The following is a 14,960-nucleotide window of genomic DNA, read 5'->3' as shown; positions in this document are numbered from 1 at the left end:
TTAAACAATTCAGTGAGCCCCTGTCTCTAAATAAAATACAAAACAGGGCTGAGGATGTGGCTCAGTGGTTGAGCACCCCTGAGTTCAATCCAAAAAAAAATAAATAAATACAAAATGTATAACCAGCATTATTAAGAAAAATTGGAAATGTTTTCAATACCTGAGAGGCAAATAAGTATACACTGGTATGCTATTATAATGGTGTTTAGTGAAATTTTAGTGTTACAGGAAAATTTAGTGAAATGCTAGGAAATGACAAAAGGCAGGACAGACCTACAGTCACATGAATAATCAATCAGTTGAGTTTGGGATGCAGCAAATCTAGACCTCAGGGCACACTCTGAGGTACTTTCCATACTGTGAATATGAAATTAAGAGCACATACACAACTGTGGCTCCTTCCATGGGTAAACAGACAATAAATAAACAAGTAAATACAGAATATAATGTCAAAGTCATGAAGAGAATATATACGCGCATTTGTCTTGAGCAATATAACACAATACATACACACACGTGCACACATACACACCACTGGAGAGAACAAAATGCATAATTACAAGTGAGTACTTTATTTGATATGATTAAGTGGCTACGGGTGATTTGAAACTTTGACATAATTCATTTTGGCATTTTAAAATTTGCCCATCTATTATTACTAAAAGAAAGGGGGAAAGCTGTTGTAGTGTTATGTTGAACATCCTATGAAAATAATTTTCAATCCTATTGAAAATGTTACTCTAACTTCTAGTAGGATACAGGATACATAGACATTTTTCTTTCTGGCTCTTGACTAAATGGACAACTGCACCACAACTACTGTGAGGAGCTTTGAGTCCCAGCCATTTAAAAGCGGAACACATAATAGTGTCTGCTAGGAGAATACAGGAACAAGATAATGAGGAGCTCCTGTGCCTCTAAGTGTCCTTGGAGCAGAGGCCTGTGTGGAGTAGGCAGGCCAGGTTAAGAGGGGAGGGAATTCCACTCAGCTATTTGTAACAACAGGCGCACTAGGAACACTGTCTTTGGAGAACAGGAAACAACCCCTCTGCTAGTCACAGGCTTGCAAGGTTTAAAAAGCACCTACTCATCCAAATGGATGCTCTCTCCCTTGCCACGATTTGCAATTCAGAGTGTGGGCTGCCCTGAAGACAAACAGTTCCATGGCTCTGAGAGCAACGTCACCATCACGGAGTTCAATTTGTAGTTGCTTTCTCTCAACATTTGCCACTTGGTCACCTCTCCTTGGCAGGAGCACACTGCATCTCAAAGATCAAATAGCTAAACACTTGCATACATTTAAAACACATTTAACCTTTCTTACCCAAGACCCCGAGCTGACTACAAAACAGGATCTTAGAATCCATTACCTCCACTTGCTATCTATCTCCCTTGTTTCTTCTGTCATTTGCTAGCTAAAAACAAAGTCAATCATGTTTTCTATATCAATTTATCTCTTTCCTGCCTCAGGCCAGAATATAAGGAGTGGAAGTTTGACTGTTTGACAATACCAATAACAGAAAAATTAAATATTGCCCCCTAAAGAGATATCAAAGCTATTTTAAGAGCCAGCATATCTGTCCAGATATTAGAGACAATAAAAAGTAGCTATTTCCTTCTAATATCCTAACATTTCAGTATTTCCTAATCATAAAGTTTCTGTTTTAATCTTGGAACCAAATGACCTTCATTAAATGACCTGGAATAGATTACTTACTTCTACTAGCCTTAAGACCCTCTTTCATTAGCTGTTTGAATAACAGCTTTAGGAAGCTGAATGCAGACAAATGTTAATGCTTTTACACATTTTTAAAAGCAGTTTTATTCTATTCTCAAATGACATACAGGTCACTTCTAATGATTGCTTTTTTCCCCCTAGCTAATTTCAAGGCTAAAATCTTGCCACAACCATCTCTCTTGGATTTGTATTCACCAACACAAAGTGTTTTCAAAAGAGACCAGAAAGGATCAGGATTTTAGCTTATAAATATAGACAAATTAATCCACCTCTATGGCTTTAATTTCTTCTTTGTCTTTATAAGAAAAGGGATGGGGAATTGGATGGCTACTTCCCCTTCTATCTCTAACATTGAAGGTCTTTGTGATTTATTCTTTCAAGGTCAAGCTTACTGTGGTTTTAACCATGACAATGAGTTCCTTTAACAAACTCAGCTATGTCGATGTGTAATGAAAGAAGGTAAATAGGTATGTGCAGGTATGATGTAAACTGAAATGATTTTGAAATGTAGGAACATTCCCACCTCCCCTGCTCTCTATCCCTGAAAGAGAGACCATAATTGTGGACTATGAGAGAGGAGGAATAATGGCTTATGAGAAACCAGCAGAATTGTCCCTTTGAAGGAGAAGGGACTTGAGATGCCCAGAAAAAAACACTATGTGATTGGCTGTCTCTGAATTCTAGAGGCAACTTTGCCCATAAAAATCATACATTCTAATCTTTGGTCTCTCATTTTGTGTTATATGACTACATATTTCCCGTATCATGGCCTGTTTTAGTGCTATGCCATAAACTTCATTTCATAAGCAATTTTCCATATAGTATTGCATAGCTTAATATATAAAACAGTGCTCCTTGTATTTGATTCAGAGATCACAACTAATATGCAGCAGTATTGATTGCTGCTAAGTTTTTTGTCATAGACCAGAAGTATCTGTTCCACTTCCATAATTTTAAGCAAGAGAAAGAAAGAAAGAATTTAATGAAAGGAAAGAAACAGAAAATAGCACAGTTGTAAATATTTAGCAAGGAAAAACATGTGATTAAAAAAAAAAAACATGCAGCTGTCTCCTTAGAAAACTAATTACAGAAATATTATATGTTTTTGTAAAACAATCTCCAATGTCAAAGATGAGAAATGTTGGACTCTGGGAATGAGATAAATTCTGTTTCCCATGGCAAGGTATTTCAGACCTTGTGATCATGAATATCAAACCTAACATTCAATTGATGGAAAAGAAAAGAAAGAGCTTCCTCAATTTCACAAATGCTGCTCTGATTATCCTGGAGGGGTTGCAAATGAGCTAACCTCATGCTGCTTAATAACAAAAGTAAAAAGCAAATGGTCTACCATTAACTGAGTGTCCACTCGAAGTAAGGCATTGTCAGACATATGAGTACAGTATTGCTCATTCTTACAACCCTACCCAGTTAGTAGTTGGCAAGAGGAATGAATGCATACTTTTGAAAAATATTCACAAAGATATCTCCCTCCCTCCTCTCTGTAGCCAGCATAAAATTATCAATAAATAAGTGTAATCCTAGCTGGATTACTGGAGATGTCTAATAATTAAATGTAGCAGATCTGACAGAGAAAATCCATTTCTGCCTATGTCTATGCTCTCGAGAAATATAATATATCACAGAGTAAACAACTGATATAAACCTTCTGGACCACAGTGGTTTACAAACCGCTGTATACCTCCTATGGGCATATATAATAAAAAGAGCAAACAGAATTAGGGACTCACCAACCAACAAGGGTAACAATCCCTTAACAAGCATTATTAACACCGATGCTCCTCCTGGTGCACTCTGGGATCACAAGAACCCATATTTAAGGTGAGTTCCCTGGATTGGATCCCATAACCAGGATCTAACCCCAGGTCTTCAGATCGAATAACTAAGTTCCTTCCTTGACGGATACCAATCTGAACTCATTTCCTTCATCCAAACTTCCTACCACTTCCTGAGATTAACTCAGGAACTTTGGTCCTGCTTAATCTCCTAAACATCAGAAGATCTAAACAGGACACAGAATCCCTTTCTCTTTTTCTGTTTCCTTGACACTTAAACTTCTCTGAGACAGCTTTGCTTATGTTTCTACCCCTTGGCTGTGCTCCCATGATGATGTCCTCTACTTCTTGAACTAGAAATTTGTGTCTCTCTGCAAGAATCATGGAACACGCAAGAGTTGAAAAGAAACGAAATTTGCTATTTATTGTACTACACCTTCCCTGTAGCCAATAAGCCAGAGCTCAGCTTTTCACACATTATGGCATACCAAGTTCTATGCCACAGGTTCACAAGAATAAATATCTCCAGAACCAGAACCAGAATCGTAGCCTGTTGACTCCAAGCCTGGAGCGATTGCGACACCACCGGTGTGAACCTCTTCTCTGTGCTTATCTTGCCAGTTGTCCCAGGCTGGCTCCTGGCCTGAACTGGTAGTGTTATTGCCCTCTCCTCCTTAGACCTACACTTCATGTAGAATACTGAGTCATTCCAAGCCAAATCTTAAACATATTTTGTTTGAAATCTTTCCAAACTCTGACGTGGTATTCTATTTGATCTTCAAATCTAGCCTAGGGTTTCTTTTATCTCACTAGTATGCGGCATTTCCCCATGCCCAATGACACAAGCCTGAACTACAGTACTTTCCTCAATATTTGTTCCTATATATTCACTATATCAGAGCTAGAGGAAAACCTATGCAATAGTATGTCTCAACTTTTCAACCTGAATATCTCAAAAATTGTCACTAAACAATAATCCTTTTTATTTCTCTTTTGAGAATTCCAATGCTTAATCAAATTCTCATTTCAACATGGTTTTAAATACAAACTTATTTTAAAGTAAACTATCTTCACATTAGTTTATCCCATTCACTCTTCCCATTAGCATGGAAAATATATGATAGTGTCTTTTAAATTTAAAAGGAAGAAAAGACAACCCTATACTTTTGCAGAGGATATGTAAACATATATTGACTCATCCTTTTTTCTCTGAGTAGTTTAACCTCCATCTCTGGGATGGGAGTTTCTGGTTCTCTTTGACAGGATGTCTGTCACATCCTGTGTCGTTTTGTTTGACTTTAGCAATGGTTCAAGTGTAGGAGGCAATTAACTTCTCAAAGATATTTTCTTTTATTAAAAATAAGCACTCGAAAGAAGATTAAATATGTCATAATGAACTACAGTTGTCTTTAAACTGCCTATGTGTCCCAACCGAAACAACCCTGAACCTGCCATCATAATCCTCTGCAAACACTGATTCCCATGCACCAAACACTCACAACAGCACCCTTCCCATTGGCTCCAGGAAAAGATCCAAAGTTCTCATGACGAAGACTAAGGCTCACCATATACCAACATCCACATTCTACTGCCACCATTTCCACCCCTTGTTCACAGACCCTGGCTTTACCACGATATTCCCTGAAACCAACAATTCCCCTAAGGCTTTGTGTAAATCCACGCCCTGCCTCAGACATGGCCATTTCTCTGTTCTGCTTTTCTAGGTCCTATTCTTCCTGTAACTTCCTTTTCTATAACAAAGTCACTTCCTTAGCCAGGAAACCAAAGTGTACACTCACAGATCACTTCTGCTTTACCTCCCAACCAGACCAGCCAGTGTCCTGAAGAGAGTACGAGCCCTGGGCCAGACAAACATGAAGTACAATCCTGATCTTCTCACTGGCTACCTCAGCAGCCATACAAGGACTTCATTTCTCTGAGCTTCAAGCTTTTCCACCGCAGGACAGAGATAACACACATCATGTTATTAAAAATAATCTGAAAGACTACCTTGACCCCGAACTCTATCCATGAGTTAGATTTTTTTTTCAAAAAGCTGTTTTTATTTTTTAAAGAAAGCCTTTATATTAGGCAAAAATTCCAAAAGCCATCTGGGAGTAAACCTGCATACTCCTATTTTGTATCAACTCAATAGCTTCATTTCTGGAAAAAGTAAAAAACAAAATGTTAAAATATGTGATGCCAGCCACTCGGATCAGGACCTTGTTTGTCAGATTTCATAAAAGCGTTTCTTGTAAGATAGTGAACTTAGAAATAGATGACTGCAGTGGAAATACAAACAGTCCATCTATTATATCAGCACTGTCAGCCAACTGTGTCACAATGACAATATGGGTGTGGGCATACAAATATTTGGTTCAGAAGAAAAACAAATAATCTGCCAAGACATTCATTCCGATCATCATGTGTGAGCATACTGTCACCTGAGGGAGGCTGCACACTATAAAATAAAATAAATAAAAAAGCAATTCTCACCATTTCATGAAGCTTTTAACTACTAATAATTAGGCACTCTGCTGATGGTACAGAAGAACTTTTCAAGCTGATTAATAGGTCACGTGTGTAGAAAAGGCACCCCTCATTCATAAAACAATTCTGTTAATCCTCTGTTTTTTCAAAGATTGCAAAATGTTCTAATCTTTGAAGAATATACATTTTGGTTACAGATGGTGCTTGTATATTATTTGTTGAGCTCATTAACAATTTTGAATTTCACATATTTTATCCTCACAACCCCAAGAGAACCATAATATAGGGATTATTATCTTCCATTTAAAAGTGGCAAACAAAGGATTCGGAAGTAATTTAGAGGTCTGTCCAAGGTCAAACAGCTTGTTAGGAAGAGGCAGGATTAGAATTTTGAATTTTCCTGAACCAGTGCTGTTTTCAAAGACTCAGTAAGCAAATATGTTTGGAGTTCATAAAAATGAAGGCCATCTTTTGGTTCACTTTAGGTGGTTATATTGGTAATACAGTTTTGACTTGTGCCCATACAAATTCAAGAATTGCTGATTTTCCTAAGTATACTGTTAAACTGAGTCAACATTGGAATAACTAGAACAAAATTATCAAAATTATTTCTAGGAATGGCATGTGTGAATATAAGACCCAACTGCATCTTGTCTCCGTTCTAAAGAACAACTTATAATATTATTCTGTCTCAGTGAGAATCTTAAACAACACTGAAATTGAATGAATGTCCAAGCAGCCAGTGATCTACAGACTAGATTTTGGTTGTCTAAGTACTTTTTCACCAAGTATGAGCCAGAATGTAAAAATTTACTTCTGAGCCACATTTTGGGCACAATCACCTGACTTTGAAATAAATATACACCTAAAGAAGAGTGAAGGTAGCTCATTTGCATAAATAAGAATATGGATGAAGGGAGCTACAAATGTGTGAATGGAAAAACAGGAGTCAATCTAATGACTGACAATCCTACTTCCTTTCAGATAAGAGCAGATCAAAAAGCAGAGTCAATGTTTGAATACACACAATAGGTTAGACTCCAGAGATTCTAACTCTGGAATCTCTGATGTGCTTATTAATTCCTCACATGGGTTATGCCTATTGCAGTCAAAGACATTTGATGCACATTGCTTATGCCCTGTAACCAAAAATTTAATTGAGGTGAAACTGGTGATAGAAGCTGGAAGGTTACTGGTCAATCTAGCCAAGAGAAGAATATGGGCAGCCCAGTTCAAGGAAGCTGTAGCCAGTTTTTCATCTTTTATGAGAATTAACTGTTTAAAGACATTAGAAAGGAAATTGTACATCTGGTTGAAACTAGATTAGATGATCTCCAAGACTCCCTCTAATTCTGAAATTCTGATTCTTTCTACTCATCTCACCTATTGGGGTTTGTTATTTTTGGCTAAAGGGAATAGAAACACAGGGTAAAATTAAATTTGCCATTGTTTTTGCTCCTAAAACAAGTTTATTATTTTGGACTCAAAATATAAACTTCAGTAAGCCTAAAATTAGAACTTAGAAATATGAAAGGAAGTAAAACATTCAAAAACAGTGCCCTTCAAATTTTGCCTCACAATGGTTTTGGAATCCTGGGGGGGGAAAAAAGGTAAATGGCTTCCACAAAGCACTTGAAGGATTAATATCTGTCTTCTCCGATTACCCCATGATAAAATATTCTAATATAATCCTATAACTTCTGCACCACTTATTTGACACTTCAGCCTTACATGAACAAACTGTCTTGGAGCCAAATGTGTTTTTTATGCATTTGTGAAGCTGAGAAATGCAAGAATTTTGATCCCAATGTACATCAACCACGCGTTTCATTAGGGAGAAATTTTTAGACTGAACAAAAGCAAGAAAAGCCACTTGATGACCTTCTCTCTGAACTAGAATCATTTCACCTCTGTAACATCTGGCCAAACATTGGCCTTTTGCCTGCAACAGTGCCCACCCTTGTATAATTATACTCCTATTATGGAACACATTTAAAAGAGGATTTAACAAACTTTATGCCTGTTTTCAGGAGAAAAGTACAAAATAGAAGAGTTTTAATTTAGGTGTCAAATTTTTCAACAATTGGTGAGAAACAGTGTCATGTTTTAAGATGATCCTGGTGATGCCTGTCTTCCTTAATAAAAGGAGGGCTCATTTTGCCAAAGGGAAAATCTTTGTAAACTTGGCTGCAAATTCAGTTTTACAATTTATATTACTTGTTGAGCTCATTAACATTTTTGAATTTCACATATTTTATCCTCACAAGCTCAAGAGAACTATAATATAGGAATATCACTGTCTATTTAAAATTGGTAAGCCAAGGTTCAGAAGAAATTTGCCTCATAATGGGCTTGGAATCCTTAAGCTCTTCTACTAGGAGACCTCAGTTTTAAAGAATTTCATTTGGCAAATACATCTACAAATTAAATCTGTTTAATAATCCAGATCTTTCTATATGCATTTATTCACAGTGATGTAACTTTTTTGAAAATTAGTTTACATAACTTTAGAACATGTATCAGCTGAGGATTTGTAGTAGAAACTTTGGAAATATTCTAAGAATGCACACCACATTACCTTGTAACAACATTAACAACAACAACAACAACAAAAATCACACAATTTTACTATAATCCACACACAAGTTGTCAAAACATTATAGATTATTTTCTAGCAAGTTTAAACCTATTAAGATTTGTCTCTTATAGAAAACTGCAGCTTTTAAAATAGCAAAATACAAGACAGAAGGACTTCAAAACAATCATTAGCCTTCTGTCATGCATCTTGGCTACAACACATTTAGGCAGATTTTTGTTTTGTTTTGTTTTGCTGTGTTTTTAATCAGGTTAACAGTTTTATATGGCCTACAAGTAACAGTTTTATATTGCCTGTTATTTATAAGCCATATAAAGCAGTGTAATAAGGAATTAAAGAGTCAATAAGGAATGAAAACAAATACACTAAAACTCTTAAGACTGGGACGTCTGAACTGAATGCAAACTAGAAGATTGTTGTGGGACCATTGGGTTCAATCTGACCTCTCACACTGCCTTAAAGGTCTCCTAAGTGTTTTTCCCAACCAAGTTTCTCTTTTTCTAAGAAGTTATCACTGGTACAAGGTGTGATGACTTTGAGGCATCAATTAATATAAATTGGAAGCAGGCAAAGTATTAATTAAACATGACACTCTGATTATTTAAACCTTCTATTAAAGTTGATTATTCAGAGCATGTTGATAGCCTGCTCTTCAAAAATGACTGATGATATCAAGCTTTACTGACTTCCTCTAAGTCTACTACTTCCAAGTCTTCAGAACAGAAGGAATAAATGAAGTGAGAAGAACACGGGGAACAAGTCTAATAGACAAACTGACTAATCTCAGATCCCCAAGGTCAAAGCAAAGCAATTCATTTCTTAGCTTTCATCAACACAAGACACAATTTATCAATCTAAGAACGGGACTATAAACATACATCTTAATTATATGGTCTTTTCACTGTATAACTTTTCAAATAATGGATTGTATATTCAAAAAAAATGTCATAAGGCAAAACTCAATATATTTGCAAAAACACTGTTAATTTTTTAAAGTATATATTCAGTCATTATTACTATACATGCCATTTGGAGAAACAATGGCATTTTTAAAATTTAGATATTCCTTGGGATTCTATGACCTTCACTTTATAAACTTTAGACATTCATATCCTTCAAAATACTAATCTTATTCTAATACATTCAAATGTGGAGCCAGTCACCATGCTATAGATAATTATTAAAGGCAATATCCTTATGTTATTATAAAAGTTCAATGGCAATTATTATACTTGAAAGATTGCTATTTCCATAAATCCAAAGCTACTTTTGGAGAAAAAAAAAATATTTTAAGCAAGGCCTGGGAAAACGTCTCAATGTTATAAATGTAATCACATGAACAGAGATTCTTGTCCAAGTTCCTCTCTCTCTCTCTCTTGTTACAACACTGAGGGCAAGTTTTTAATAGCAACTCGGAAATTGTTTTATAGAGTAATGTTAGGTAATTTGAAAGATTTCTCAAAATGAAATTACATGTACAGGGTAGTCAATCAAGATTATGAAACTTGACTCTGCATTCTATGTATTTTAAATCACATTGCTATTTTCACCGACCTAAATTAATTACCACCTTTTCCATTAGGTCACGATTTGGGGGAGATTTTATGGCCTCCATGGAGGAGGATAGTGAAAGGTGTTGTATCGTTGGCTGATGATTCATTACACCAGCTGCCAGAAAGTTGCAAGTCGCAGCACACCTGGAAATGCAGGCTCGTGACTGATGGGGAAACACATTTATCTTGGCACGTCACAAAGGAGATGGGATTGTAATTATTCTCCCTCATTACTAAAGGTATTTTGGAGCCATATCTACCTACAAAATAATACAAATTACGCATCTGGACTAGCTCCACATGATTGTACCATCTGTTCTTAACAGTCTACCCTAAATGTCTCCCCAAGTATTTTCTGTGTTTTAAAAATAAAATTCAGTTTTTAAAGACCTAAACTGATCATTAACATTGTCAGGAGATGTCATTTTCAAAATTAAGACTAATGCAAATGCTCAAACCCTGAGTTAGTTTGGTTGATAAATACATAACACAACATCAACCTTGACTGTATACTAAGGAGATTCTGTGCATTTCCTATATTTTAATTTTGAGAAAATAAATGTGTCAGCTAAGTCTTACACAAAATATTTCATGTAGGAACTAACTATTTGGGTTTTCAAATGTAAAAGAATGAAAGGTCGTCAAAGGCTTCTCTCTTCAAGCTGTTTCCCTGTTGCTCATTACATTGACCTCAAAACTGAGATTCTTCCCTCTCCCCCAAAAGTCCCTTAGCTTAAGACCTTAAGAAAGTATATAAATTTAAAAGGGCTCTAGATAAATTTCATGAAGTTTGTAAAAATGAAAATTTCCAAAAGTTGATAATATCTCATCTAATATAATCACAAGTAATAAACTTTGCTTTTACTGTTAGTTTAAAATTATTATAAAACTGATATAGCTCATGTTTTTCCCTTTAAAAGGTAGGCTTGTTTTCTCTAAATATAAAATGCCAGTGAAATCTGTACACAAGAATCAGAGAGATCAGGAAATACATAGTCAACTTCAGTACTGAAAATGTAGTGCATAGGTTTCAATATGATATGCAATAATTTTTCATATTTCTTTCAAAATCACTAAAGAAAAATGTTTTTTTTAGAATACTGAAACTTGGATAATACTATTATCTGAATAACAGTTTACCTTTCTCTAAAATAAGAATATATCAGTAACATTAGTAAAAAGAATAATGTAGAGAAAAAGTGACAATCGCTAATCTAAGTACTTGATACATATTGACTTACCAACACAACCAGAGAGGTACGTGCTGTTGTTCTGTTTTTTGAGATAAGAAAATTTCTTTGCAACAGAAAAACAAAACAAAACACTGAATCACATCACTATCACTATTCCTTAGTATTTGTATACATTGAATCATGGACATTATCAGTGTGAGAAACTAAGAAATGAAATTAAATTAAGGAAGAAAAGAATTAAAGAGAATTCTTGACTGGCAAGGCACTCTGGTAGAATATATCCAAAATTCAGATAGTAACAATGGCAGAGAGAGTTTAAAAATATACTTGATGTACACATTAGTAATGTATACATGGCAAATAAAATTAAAATAACACTAAAAAAGAATTTGAACTACATCTCTGAAGTACTATTGTAATAAATGTTATGTTGTAGGTCCATAAACCTACAATTTGCCATGTTTTTCCATAATAAATATTCCCTTACATTAGACTTTAGAAGTGTGTCTCTTTAAAATGTTTTCAGATTCAAAAGTTACAGTCCTAATATAGTTATTTCTTTCACATATGGGAAATCCAATAAATATTTTATGTAAAATCTAGTTAAGAGCAGTCTTTTCTCTGTGTCTCCACTTATACACTAATAATTCTCAAGTACTTCACCTATTTTTTCTGTAAACATTAGATTTTACTGTCATAAGTTAGTTTATCATTTCCAGGTAATGTTAAAACTGGTTCCTGGTAAATAGTGTGTTCTCTGCCTTCAATTCCAGTTATAAATATGACAATACTATAATAAGTTGGTCACATGTCTGAATAAAGTAGCTTTCTCCACAATGATATTACATATTGGTTTGCACAACAGTTGAGTCAGTCATATTGAAGCATCCTGTTACCATTCATTGCTGGCTGTGTCTGACATCCTTCACCTGGCCAGATCTACCTCCTGACAGCCATCTCCCAACAGTTTACTACCTCCCAATACACCAGGTGCCGGAATTCCTTGGTCCATCTTATCTGCATTGACCCTTAGGCATCTTCTCTGATGTCCAGGTTATTTCATGCGGACCTGCCTTTGTACTTGCTCCTTTTCCTAGAAGTCAAGCAACCTCTACCCCCTTCTCTTTTTCATTAGTTACATGGGAAACTCTTACTAATTCATTCAAGATTCTGCATTAGCAGCATCCCTCCAGATAGGGTCAAGTACTTGCTCCTTTCTTCTCTGCCACACCAAGGAAGTAACCTACTATGATATCAACCACACTGCTACCTTTACTTGTTTACAGCTTCAACTCATTAACTAGAAAATAAAATCTTCAGAGACAAACCTCATTTATCATGGAAGATGCTCCAACATGGTTGGAGCACAGCAGGTATTGAATAAAAGTAAGATGAATTAAATAACTTTAGAGTTTATATTTTGCATTCTGCTTATTAAATTTTCCCTCTTTTCCCCACAAATTTGCACGTTGTTTTTCTGTACAAAGTCAAATGTTTATGGGCAAAACATAATATTAATTCATATTTCTTAGCCTGTGTTAGAAACATTATGTAAATCACCATTCAATCATCCAATCATCACATTGTTATTTAGAAAGAAAAGGTAAAATAATGATTCAGGTCTCCAAATTCACAACTTCCTATGATATGCTACATGTATTTCCATGCTTTCATAACTCTTTTCCATTAATTACATTATTTTATTTAATCAAATAGTTATGAAAAAAAAAGAACATGTATTACTAGAAATAAGAACTTTTTGAGCTCAAGCTACACTTGCGTCTGAGAGTTAATATCAAGTTCATTGTATGTGTTTATGTAAGACAGGTTACTAAGATACAACTCTATTCTTTTTTAGGTTATAAGAAAATAGTATTGAATATATAATTTATAATTAAGTTATTTACACATAATTTATGATAAAATCAAATAAATTGTATGTGCCTAAGATAATGTCAATGACATTGGTGGTGAAGATGATGGTGGTAACTGGCCCCCACTAAACTCCCTCTTTGGCTCTGCTTTTTCAACTAGGTAATCTTACATTCTATTCCTCATAAAAATTTCAGAGTAAATACGGCTACTTACTTTTCAGGGTTGTCTACTTCTTCAGTGACAAAATTGAGGTAAAACCTAAAAGCATACAAATTAGCAACTATTAATATATTTTACCACTGTAATCAAAGTTTCACATTTTAAATATTTAAAATTGAACACAGATTATGAAAACTTCATTAAAAATACTTACAGTACAATGAAAATATCTAGCAACAAAACCCCCATAGATTATTTTTCTATTAAGCCACACACACGTGAAGTGCTTCTAACTTGAACAGTAGGGATCTGAGAGTGGAAAATCCCGTAGTTTCTCTTCAGTGCAACACATGGGAGCCAGAGGTGGAGTTAAGCCCAGCCTGGGAGGTCAAGGGGAGATTTTTAGAGGAGACATCCCCCAACCTGAGTGTCAAGAACTCTTAATATTTAGACTGGGTGCAATGGTGCACACCTGTAATACCAGTGACTCCAGAGGTGAGGCAGGAGGATCACAAGTGCAAAACCAGCCTCATCAATTTAGCAAGGCCCTAAGCATCTTAGCAAGACTCTGTCTCAAAATTAAAAATAAAAAGGGTTGGGGGTGTGGCTCAGTGGTTAACACTCCTGGGTGGTAGCCCTGGTGAGGAGGCGTGAGGTCTTCCAGGCTGAGTACAGAAATGTGTCAGGGTGGTTATGCCCAATGACATATGAGCAACAGTTTAGTATTCTGCAGTTCTTGTGTGGCAGAGGAAATGGGAAGAGAACTTATAAGATGGCCTTTGCCCCCTCCAAATTCAGAAGTGGAGACATATATCAAAACTTACAGTGCTATAAGACAGTAGCATTTCTAGATTTAGGGAACTGTTATTGACTTCCTAGACAGAAACACAGTGTACAAGTCGGAACCACAAATGGTAGAATAATAAACATTTCAAAACTTCTGGGGGGGGGTAAATTTCAAATGTTCTACCACAAAAATAATATTTGAGGTGATGAATATGTCAATATGCTCGATTTAATTATTCCACATAATATTCATAAATAATAACATCACTTTATACCCCATAAACATATACAACTCTAATTGTCAATTTGTAATTAAAAAATAAAAATGTGATAAATCCTCAATTCACACATCTTCCTTTCAGGTTAATATGTTCCAAATAACCTCACGTCGCAGGACTGTTCTCATTTTTTTCCCACGTAGGCCTGTTAATTTCAGGCACATCCGTAGTCTTTGCACCATAAATCACCAACTAAAGAGCAGGAAATTTTGTACATTTTTAAGTCCACAACACTTTCTGGGTCTTTTTACGTGAGAAGAAATATTCTAGGCATACAGTAGGTTCCTTTCAAGCTCCACAGGATTGCAAGTAACACCCAAATATCGGGGCCCTAGAGAAATTTCCTTCACTTTATGACTCTCTCCATCCCATATGGGATTGTCTAGCACTCGAATCCTGGAGTTTGTTTTGTAATCTGAACTGACTGCTAGCCAGCCTTTAAGCCCTCATAGTTCTTTATTCGGTTTTCACAATGTAAGGCTGAGGCAGATTCCAT

At 35.5% G+C, this 14,960-nt stretch overlaps 1 protein-coding gene across 1 annotated transcript in view; it reads right to left on the bottom strand.

Moving 5' to 3' along the window:
* Slc7a11 (solute carrier family 7 member 11) overlaps nucleotides 1-14,960 on the bottom strand; it is a 73,875-nt gene that overhangs the window by 32,381 nt on the left and 26,534 nt on the right. The window contains exon 6 of the mRNA XM_046459649.2: nucleotides 13,455-13,499. Coding sequence (XP_046315605.1) covers nucleotides 13,455-13,499 — 45 coding nt within the window. The remainder of the gene's footprint in view (nucleotides 1-13,454; nucleotides 13,500-14,960) is intronic.

The sequence above is a fragment of the Marmota monax genome, unplaced genomic scaffold, assembly GCF_021218885.2.
Source record: "Marmota monax isolate L192 unplaced genomic scaffold, Marmota_monax_Labrador192_F-V1.1 WCK01_AAM20220418_F8-fsc00039, whole genome shotgun sequence".
Lineage (NCBI taxonomy): Eukaryota > Metazoa > Chordata > Mammalia > Rodentia > Sciuridae > Marmota > Marmota monax.
This window is presented reverse-complemented; position numbering and strand designations above follow the sequence as displayed.